Source organism: Pristiophorus japonicus, chromosome 31 (genome assembly GCF_044704955.1).
Source record: "Pristiophorus japonicus isolate sPriJap1 chromosome 31, sPriJap1.hap1, whole genome shotgun sequence".
Taxonomy (NCBI): domain Eukaryota; kingdom Metazoa; phylum Chordata; class Chondrichthyes; family Pristiophoridae; genus Pristiophorus; species Pristiophorus japonicus.
Genome location: NC_092007.1, coordinates 2,992,024 through 3,003,379, shown reverse-complemented (window position 1 = coordinate 3,003,379; position 11,356 = coordinate 2,992,024). Strand labels below are relative to the sequence as shown.

General features: G+C 45.9%; 1 protein-coding gene across 1 annotated transcript in view; it reads left to right on the top strand.

Annotated features, from left to right (window-relative positions):
• The first annotated feature begins 6,637 nt into the window (after positions 1-6,637).
• Positions 6,638-11,356, top strand: part of LOC139240314 (cell adhesion molecule CEACAM5-like) — a 132,328-nt gene continuing 127,609 nt past the window's right edge. The window contains exons 1-2 of the mRNA XM_070868788.1: positions 6,638-6,709; positions 6,865-7,182. Coding sequence (XP_070724889.1) covers positions 6,658-6,709; positions 6,865-7,182 — 370 coding nt within the window. The 5' untranslated portion in view covers positions 6,638-6,657. The remainder of the gene's footprint in view (positions 6,710-6,864; positions 7,183-11,356) is intronic.

The following is an 11,356-nucleotide window of genomic DNA, read 5'->3' as shown; positions in this document are numbered from 1 at the left end:
ACTTGCTGTACCTGCATACTAATCTTTTGTGTTTCGTGCACAAGTACCCCCAGGTCCTGCTGTACTGCAGCACTTTGCAATTTTTGTCCCTTTAAATAATAACTTGCTCTTTGATTTTTTTTCTGCCAAAGTGCATAACCTCACACTTTGTAACATTATAAGCCATCTGCCAAATTTTTGCCCACTGACTTAGCCTCTCTATGTCCTTTTGCAGATTTTTGTGTCCTCCTCACACGTTGCTTTTCCTCGCATCTTTCTTCCTTTCCCATCTCGGTCCTTTCTTCCAAATCGTTAATATAGATTGTAAATAGTTGGGGTCCCAGCACTGATCCCTGCGGCACCCCACTAGTTACTGATTGCCAGCGCGCGAATGAACCATTTATCCCGACACTCTGTTTTCTGTTAGTTCGCCGATCCTCTATCCAAGCTAATATTTTACCCCCAACCCTGTGAACTTTTATTTTGTGCAGTAACATTTTATGTGGCACCTTGTCAAATGCATTCTAGAAGTCCAAATACAACAAATCCACTGGATCCCCTTTAGTCACCCTGTTCATTACATCCTCAAAGAATTCCAGCACATTTGTCAAATATGTCTTCCCCTGACTGAATTATGCTTTCCAAATGTCCTGCTACTGCTTCTTTAATAACGGACTCCAGCATTTTCTCAACCACAGATGTTAGGCTAACGGGTCTATAGTTTCCTACTTTTTGTCTGCCTCCTTTTTTAAATAGGGGAGTTACATTTGCAGTTTTCCAATCTGTTGGGCCCAGAATCCCGGGAATTTTAGTAAATTTCAACGAATGCATGCAATATCCCTGCCGCTACGTCCCTTAAGACCTTAGAATGCAAGCCATCAGGTCCAGGGGATTTATCTACCTTTAAGTCCCATTATCTTACTGAGTACCACCTCCTTAGTGATTGTGATTGTGGTAAGTTCCTCCCCCTCTATAGCCCCTTGTCGATCCACTGCTGGAATATTGTTTGTGTCCTCTACTGTGAAGACTGATACAAAATATTCGTTTCTGCCATTTCCATGTTCCACATTACTAATTCCCCGGGCTCGTCCTCGAAGGGACCAACATTTACTTTAGCCACTCTTTCCCTTTTTATATACCTATAGAAACTCTTGCTATCTGTTTTTATATTTTGTGCTAGTTTACTTTCAAAGCCTATCTTCTCTTTCTTAATCATTTCATTTGTCATTCTTTGCTGGCTTTTAAAAGCTTCCCAGTCTTCTGTCCTCCCACTAGTTTGACCACTTTGTATGCCCTTGTTTTTAATTGAATACCGTATTTTATTTCTTTAGTTAGCCACGGATGGCTATCTTTTCTTTTACACCCTTTCCTCCTCACTGGAATATATTTTTCTTGACAGTTGTGAAATATCTCCTTAAATGTACGCCACTGTTCATCAACCATCCTACACTTTACTCTACTTTCCCAGTCTACTTTAGTAAACTCTGCCCTCATACTTTCAAGGTCTCCTTTATTTAAGCTTAGTACACTGGTTTGAGATCCAACTTTCTCACCATCCATCTGAATTTGGAATTCAACCATGCTATGATCACCATTCCAAGGGGATCCTTTACTAGGAGATTGTTTATAAATCCTGTCTCATTACACAGGACTAGATCCAAGATAGCCTGCCCTCTGGTCGGTTCCGTTCCATACTGCTCAAGGAACCTGTCCCTTATGCACTCTATGAATACGTCCTCAAGACTACCATGACCAATTTGATTTGTCCAATCAATATGGAGGTTGAAATCACCCATGATTATTGCTGTTCCCTTTTTACAAGCCCCCACTATTTCCTGGTTTATACTCCGACCAAAAGAGTTGCTACTGTTAGGGGGCCTATAGACTATGCCCAGCAGCGACTTTTTCCCTTATTATTCCACCCAAACTGTTTGAATATCGTGATCATTTGAGCCAATATCCTTTCTCACTAATGCATTGATTCCAACCTCGTGCAAGCCACCTACATGATTGTGCTGCGGAGGAGAAGATTGATTCGGCAGCATCACCTGAGGAACCTCAGAACACGTAGGATGATGAGCAGGAGGCCTTACCCATCACCTGAGGAACCTCAGAACACATACAGTACCCACATTGGGTATATCGAGACAAGCGTTCATACCTGCACCTGAGTGAGGCAAACTCTGTGGGAAGGCTGCATTTCTGCAAATAAGTTGTAACTGAGATCTGTGAGTTAATAAAAGCAGACCTGCACCATAGAAGCGTCAGGAGGACTGCTTTGTCAGTTGAAGTAAAGGTTAAAGCTGCACTTTCATTTTATGCATCTGGATCATTCCAGGCCACAACTGGGAATGTGTGCGCCATTTCTCAACATGCAACACATATCTGCATTTGGCAGGTGATTGCTGCACTGTGTGCCCGGACGAATGACTACATCAAGTTCCCCATGACCGCCCATGCAATGCGTGGCTTCTCCAAGATTGCTGGTTTCCCCAAGGTGCAGGGCTGCATTGATTATACCCAAATTGCCTTGCGAGCACCTTTGGAAGATTCTGAGCTGTACAGCAACAGAAGTGCTTTTATTCCATGAATGAGCAGCTCGTGTGTGACGACATGCATCACATCATGGCAGTTGATACAAGTTACTCTGGGAGCATGCATGATGCTTTCATCCTATGCAACAGCGCTATATCTGCCATGTTTCAGCAGCAGCCAGAAGGGCAGAGCTGGCTGCTGGAGTACAAAGGATACGGCCTCACCACCTGGCTCATGATGCCCCTACATGTAACCCGGACGAAAGCTGAGCGGGAATACAACATGTCGCACATTGCGACGCGCAGCATCATAGTGAGGGCCATTGGCATTTTGAAGTAGCATTTTAACTTGAGTACAGTTACAACAGTAACAACAACAACAGCAGCAAACAAAGGCTGCACCCGTCTCTCCTCCAACTTATTCTAAGACCGCCCGCTGCGCTTGGTCTTGGTGAGTCCACCCTTGTCTGCTGGCGGTAGCGCAGCTGTTCTTGGGTTGGGCCTCTTCAGAGGTTGGTCTGTGGATTGGGGTGGGGGTGGCAGTTGATCCCATCAATGGCCGCAGGATCTGGGCATGTTCCCTTATTGCAGCAGAAATCTCTGACATTCCCTCCCTCATGACTTCTTGCAGCGTCTCAACTATCTCCAACATTCCCTCCCTCATATGCTCCCCCCATATCTCAACGACCTGCGACATTCCCCTTCTCATGTGTTCTGACAGTATATCAGCGACCTGCGACATTCCCTCCCTCATGTGCACCGACAGTATATCAGCGACCTGCGACATTCCCCTTCTCATGTGCACCGACAGTATATCAGCGACCTATGACATTCCCTCCCTCATGTGCACCGACAGTATATCAGCGACCTGCGACATTCCCTCCCTCATGTGCACCGACAGTCTATCAGCGACCTGCGACATTCCCTCCCTCATGTGTTCTGACAGTATATCAGCGACCTGTGACATTCCCTCCCTCATGTGTTCTGACAGTATATCAGTGACCTGTGACATTCCCTCCCTCATGTGTTCTGACAGTATATCAGCGACCTGTGACATTCCCTCCCTCATGTGTTCTGACAGTATATCAGTGACCTGTGACATTCCCTCCCTCATGTGTTCTGACAGTATATCAGCGACCTGTGACATTCCCTCCCTCATGTGCACCGACAGCATACCAGCTACATGTGACATTCCCTCCCTCATGTGCACCGACAGTATATCAGCGACCTGTGACATTCCCTCCCTCATGTGCACCGACAGTATATCAGCGACCTGCGACATTCCCTCCCTCATGTGCACCGACAGTATATCAGTGACCTGCGACATTCCCTCCCTCATGTGCACCGACAGTATATCAGCGACCTGCGACATTCCCTCCCTCATGTGCACCGACAGTATATCAGCTACCTGTGACATTCCCTCCCGCATGTGCACCGAAAGTATATCAGCGACCTGCGACATTCCCTCCCTCATGTGCACCGACAGTATATCAGCTACCTGTGACATTCCCTCCCTCATGTGCACCGACAGTATATCAGCTACCTGTGACATTCCCTCCCTCATGTGCACCGACAGTATATCAGCTACCTGTGACATTCCCTCCCTCATGTGCACCGACAGTATATCAGCGACCTGCGACATTCCCTCCCTCATGTGCACCGACAGTATATCAGCGACCTATGACATTCCCTCCCACATGTGCACCGAAAGTATATCAGCGACCTGCGACATTCCCTCCCTCATGTGCACCGACAGTATATCAGCTACCTGTGACATTCCCTCCCTAATGTGCACCGACAGTATATCAGCTACCTGTGACATTCCCTCCCTAATGTGCACCGACAGTATATCAGCTACCTGTGACATTCCCTCCCTAATGTGCACCGACAGTCTATCAGCGACCTGTGACATTCCCTCCCTAATGTGCACCGACAGTATGTCAGCGACCTGCGACATTCCCTCCCTCATGTGCACCGACAGTATATCAGCGACCTGTGACATTCCCTCCCTAATGTTGCCAACCCAATGCTGTGGAATGCTGCACTCTCAGATGTGCCGTCTTTCGGTTGCCACATTAAGCCAAACCCAGTCAGCTCTCTCTAAAAGAACCCATGGCAGTATTTCAATGGAAGAGCAGGGGCGGAGGCGGGGGGGGGGGCGCGGGGGGGCGCTGCTCAGCCCAGTGTCCTGGCCAATATTTATCCCTCAGCCATCATGAAGAAACAGATTATCTGATCATTGATCTCGTGGCTGTATTTGGGATCTTGCTGTGCACAAATTGGCTTCCTCATTTCCTGCGTAACAACTGTGGCCGCTCCTCAAATATATTTCATTGTCTGTAAAGCACTTTGGGATGTTCTGAGGTTTGAGTAAATCCTTTCTTTCTTGTTTCAAATCTTCAGGTTCAATTTTCATGTGTTCACCGGTGAGCCTTCTGTTAAAGCGCATCATTACTGCAACTATTCAATTGTCCTAGTGATACTACTCGGATTTATTACAAATATTACATTTATGAATCTTTAGCACTTTCTTTACAAACATAAACCTTAGAATCGCCCAGAAGCAATCAAGCTGTGTTTCCATCCAGTGACACTGTGGTAATGCTCTCCTGCCTGTGTTCTGCACTGTTGCATTTCCAATTGTACCCTGATCTGTTTGTCATTGTAACAGCACCATTAGAGGTTATTAATAATAGTTAACAACATGTATAGTTATCTCCATTCTTTCGCTATTCTGTGTATTCAAATATCACTGATACTCGAAACAGGTTATCTTGATGTGATGCTACATAGGCTAGAATGTCATTTGGCACAGGAAGTTTATTAAATCCTAGATTTCAAATGAGAGTATCTGATAGGAACATAGGTACAGGAGTCGGCCATTGAGCCCCTCGAGCCTGTTCCACCAGTCAATGAGATCATGGCTGATCTGAGACCTAACTCCATAGTTTGGCTTTAGTTCACAAAAAGCTATCAATCTCCAATTTAAAAATGAACAATTGATCTAGTATCAATTGCCATTTGCTGAAGAGAGTTCCAAACTTCTACCTCTCTTTGTGTGTAGAAGTGTTTCCCAATTTCACTCCTGAAAGGTCTGGCTCTAATTTCTAGACATTGCCTGCAGCGCCATCTTCCCTTTAAAGGCGGCCACGCCACTGACCAACAAGGAGTGTACTGACACAAAAAGCTGTCGGGGGCACTGGCCTGTTGTGGCATCGTTCCCACGGGACAATTCCACAAAAGGGATATTTCCGTGGGGCAATTTCGGGAAGGGGTCGCCGCTGTCGGTAAGGGTTCAGAGTGTGCACGCCGTGGTGGGAAAACAGATGGAGCGGTCCCCTACACCACTCCGACCCTGATGAAGGGCAGTTTACAAGATGGTGGCCTCTTCGCAGAGAGTCGACGGCCATTCCGCTTTGTCCTGTGGCCACTGTTTTCAGGCGGCCAGAGACTTTATTGGGAGGGACAATTTCGGCCCTCTGGTCTCCATATTATAAAAAGGATAGAGACACACTGAAGAAAGTGCAACAAAGATTTACAAGGATGACACCAGAACTGAGAGATATTCCCATCAGGAAAGTTGAACAGGTTGGGGCTCTTTTTTCAGAAAAATGAACACAGAGGCCTTTAAGATTATGGAAGGGTTCAATTGGGTAGACGTCGAGAAGGAGTTTGCACTTGAAGAGGAGACCTGAACTAGGGGCCATAAATATAAAATAGTCCCGAATTAATCCAATCGGAAATTCAAGGGCAACTTCTTTACCCAGACCGTTTTTATGATCGGGAACTTGATACCACAAGGAGTAGTTGAGGTGACTAGCATAGACGCATTTAAGGGGAAGTTAGATAAACACATAAGGGAGAAAGAAATAGAGGGATAATGTTGATGGGGTTGGAAGGGTGGGTGGGGCTTCATGTGGACCAAATATCACCTGCATGGGCCTGTTGGGCCGGAAGGTCTATTTCTGTGCTGTAAATACTATGTAATCGATTGGAATCTGTGGAAAGAGTTTCCAATCAGGTGAACAACACTCGGTCCAGTCAGCATTGCCGCTTTAGTAAATGATTCAACTGACTTGTTCTGTGCACCAGGAAGAGCGGGTCAGTCACCGAGTGTAACAGGGACTGGCGCTGCTCTCTCAGGATGGTAACACTGACACTTACCGCGGGAGCTGTTTGCTTATTGATATCTGCGGGTGAGGACCACTTTCCATTTCATTTCTTTTCGGGATTGTCATCGAAAATCAGACTCAGCAAGAGATGACGTTAGTATCACTTTAGAAATGTACATATTGTGTCGAGTTTGAGTGTTTCTCTCTACTTCCTCCTCAATGTGATTTTCTTTCCTCAGTTGAACTCCAGGGTTTAACTGTCCAGACAGAAAACAGTCGGATAAATGTGACCGTCGGAGACAACGCATTTTTTTCAGTGCTGCCGTCAGTTCCGACGATAAGTATTACCTGGAACTTCGGGACGGCACTTATCGGTCAGTGGACCACTGGAACACCGATTATAAATGATAAGTACAGAACACGGGTTGAATATTTCCCCCAGAACGGATCACTCCTGCTGATGTCACTGACAGTTTCGGACAGTGGAGAGTATACTGTTACCGTGTTAACAGGCGACGGCAGTCAAGCAAAAGCAACCATCACTCTGCATGTACTGGGTGAGTGACAAGTTTATTTTGGAAGATTATTTGTTCAATTAGTATTCTATTCGTATGATAATTTAATATAAAAACACACTAAATTTTACAGCATAATTCACATATAGTTTGCAATATACCCTGTATAATCACTGACTTGTTCGGGTGTGTTTTCCGATCGGGGAAATTCAGGTATTACAAATAATGAACAGGTTGGAATTACATTCCGCTGTCAGTTTCAGGTACCTGCCGAATCGGTGCCGCCCGCCTGCATCAAACCACGCAGACATTGTACTACCAGACCAGAAAGTGTTGGTGCCTCAACTGGGCTGCGATAATATATATATATATATATATATCCCTTTATCTGCGAGTTGGTTTATAGCGCAGCAAGTTTACTCAGTACACTAAAGTTGTGTAGTGTAAATCTAAAAGACTTGCATTTATATAGCGCTGTTCACGACTATCGGACATCCCAAAGCGCTTTATAGCCATTTGAATACTTTTTGGAGTTATTCACTGTTGTAATGTGGAAAACACGCAGCCAATTTGCACATAGCAAACTCCCACAAACAACAATGTGATAATGACCAGATAATCTGTTTTTGTGATGTTGATAAATATTGGCCAGGACACGGATAACTCCCCTGTTCTTCGAAATGGTGCCATGGGAGCTTTTACGTTTACTTAAGAGAACAGAGGGGAACTCGGTTTAACGTCTCATCTGAAAGACGGCACCTCTGACAGTGCAATGTCGATGACCCGTCGTAAGAATTGGAAACATTTAGAGATGTAACAGATTTTAAAGCACGTGTAGAGGCAGGGAAAGGGGGGAGGGGAGGAAAGAACAAAAGCGAAGGTCTGTGATAGGATGGAAGGCAGAAGAGATTAATAGACAAAAGGGTTGATGGTGCAAGGCAAAATGAGATGGTAATGGGGCAAGTTAAGAAACAAAAGATGAGTCTAGATGAGGTGTAAATGGAAATGGCTGAATCATCAACAGCTGCCAAGTGGGAAAATGTGGTGCAGAGGTTATGGTCTGAAATTGTTGAACTTGCTGTTGAGTCCAGAAGGTTGTGAAGTGTCTAAATGCTGTTCTGTGAGCTTACGTTGAGCTTTGTTGGAACAGCGTAAGAGGCCGAGAACGGAGAGATCAGAGCGGGAGTGGGCGGAGAATGAAAGTGACAGGCGACCAGAAGCTCGGGGTCAGGTTAATTTGCCTTTGTTGTGTAGGTGAACTATGCCAACCAATAGGTTGATGTGTAGCCATAGCACATATTGGAAAATTCCTCACCTCAGCCCATGCTTTTTCTGACAGGTAATACAACAAACAACATTTATATTCCATCATTATGATCTCAGGATGTTCCAAAGCAATTTGCAGTCAACAAAGTTCTTTTGAAGTGTAGTCATTATTGTAATGCAGGAAATACAGCAGCCAATTTGCACACAGCAAGCTCCCGCAAACAGCAATGTGATAATGACCAGATCATCTGTTTTAGTGATGTTAGTTTTGGTTGAGGGATGTATATTGGCCAGGACACCAGGGGGAACTGTCTTGTTCTTCTTTGGAATAGTGCCGTGCAATGTTGCCTATAATTTTTTTACTGCTGCGCAGACCCTTTCAATATCTGCACGGGCCATTCAAAATACTGCGCATGTGCAGTTTTTGCATTGAAAAGCTGCTCCACAGGATCACTGGAGTGTTGTGTGGACGCACTGCTAAAAGGGAACATTGGTGATTTGGGATCTTTTACATCCACCTGAGAGGGCAAACACAGTCTTGGTTTAACATCTCATCCTAAAGGCAGCACCTCTGACAGTTCAGCACTCCTTCAGTACTGAACAGAAGTGTCAGCCTAGATTTTGTGCTCAAGTCTCTGGATTGCGATTTGAACCCATTACCTTCTAACTGAGAGGTGAGAGTGTTACCCATTGAGCAATGGTTGACATAGTCAGGAGCTCAGAAGCGTAAAATCTCAGGCTTTGTCCAGCATGGATTTATGAAGGGGAAATCATGCTTGCAATCTTCTCGAATTTTTTGAGGATGTTACTAGAAGAGTGGACAAGGGAGAATCAGTGGATGTGGTGTATTTGGACTTTCAAAAGGCTTTTGACAAGGTCCATCAAAAGAGATTGTTGTGCAAAATTAAAGAACATGGTATTGGGGGTAATGTATTGACGTGGATAGAGAACTGGTTGGCAGACAGGAAGCAGAGAGTCAGGATAAATGGGTTCATTTCAGAATGGCAGGCAGTGACTATTGGAGTGCCGCAGGGCTCAGTGCTGGGACCCCAGCTATTTACAATATACATTAATGATTTAGACAAAGGAATTGAGTATAATATCTCCAAGTTTGCGGATGACACTAAGCTGGGTGGCAGTGTGAGCTGTGAGGAGGATGCTAAGAGATTGTACAAGTTAGGTGAGTGGCCAAATGCATAGCAGATGCAGTACAATATAGATAAATGTGAGATTATCCACTTTGGTGGAAAAAACAGGAAGGCAGAATATTATCTGAATGGTGATAGATTAGGAAAAGGGGAGGTGCAACGAGACCTGGGTATCATGGTTCTTCAGTCATTGAAAGTTGGCATGCAGATGCAGCAGGTGGTAAAGAAGGCAAATGGCATGTTGGCCTTCCTAGCGAGAGGATTTGCATATAGGAACAGGGAGCTCTTACTGTAGTTGTACAGGGCCTTGCTGAGGCCACACCTTGAATATTGTGTGAAGTTTTGGTTTCCTAATCTGAGGAAGGACGTTCTTGCTATTGAGGGAGTGCAGCAAAGGTTCACCAGACTGATTCCCGGGACGGCAGGACGGACGTATGAAGAAAGACTGGATCGACTAGGCTTGCCTTGCCTTGCGAGCACCTTTGGAAGATTCTGAGCTGTACAGCAACAGAAGTGCTTTTATTCCATGAATGAGCAGCTCGTGTGTGACGACATGCATCACATCATGGCAGTTAATACAAGTTACTCTGGGAGCATGCATGATGCTTTCATCCTATGCGACAGCGCTATATCTGCCATGTTTCAGCAGCAGCCAGAAGGGCAGAGCTGGCTGCTGGAGTACAAAGGATACGGCCTCACCACCTGGCTCATGATGCCCCTACATGTAACCCAGACGAAAGCTGAGCGGGAATACAACATGTCGCACATTGCGACGCGCAGCATCATAGTGAGGGCCATTGGCATTTTGAAGTCGCATTTTAACTTGAGTACAGTTACAACAGTAACAACAACAACAGCAGCAAACAAAGGCTGCACCCGTCTCTCCTCCAACTTATTCTAAGACCGCCCGCTGCGCTTGGTCTTGGTGAGTCCACCCTTGTCTGCTGGCGGTAGCGCAGCTGTTCTTGGGTTGGGCCTCTTCAGAGGTTGGTCTGTGGATTGGGGTGGGGGTGCCAGTTGATCCCATCAATGGCCGCAGGATCTGGGCATGTTCCCTTATTGCAGCAGAAATCTCTGACATTCCCTCCCTCATGACTTCTTGCAGCGTCTCAACTATCTCCAACATTCCCTCCCTCATATGCTCCCCCCATATCTCAACGACCTGCGACATTCCCCTTCTCATGTGTTCTGACAGTATATCAGTGACCTGTGACATTCCCTCCCTCATGTGCACCGACAGTATATCAGCGAGCTGCGACATTCCCTCCCTCATGTGTTCTGACAGTATATCCGCGACCTGCGACATTCCCTCCCTCATGTGTTCTGACAGTATATCAGCGACCTGCGACATTCCGTCCCTCATGTGTTCTGACAGTATATCAGCGACCTGTGACATTCCCTCCCTCATGTGTTCTGACAGTATATCAGCGACCTGTGACATTCCCTCCCTCATGTGTTCTGACAGTATATCAGCGACCTGTGACATTCCCTCCCTCATGTGCACCGACAGTATATCAGCGACCTGTGACATTCCCTCCCTCATGTGTTCTGACAGTATATCAGCAACCTGTGACATTCCCTCCCTCATGTGTTCTGACAGTATATCAGCGACCTGTGACATTCCCTCCCTCATGTGTTCTGACAGTATATCAGCGACCTGCGACATTCCCTCCCTCATGTGCACCGACAGTATATCAGCGACCTGTGACATTCCCTCCCTCATGTGTTCTGACAGTATATCAGCGACCTGCGACATTCCCTCCCTCATGTGTTCTGACAGTATATCAGTGACCTGTGACATT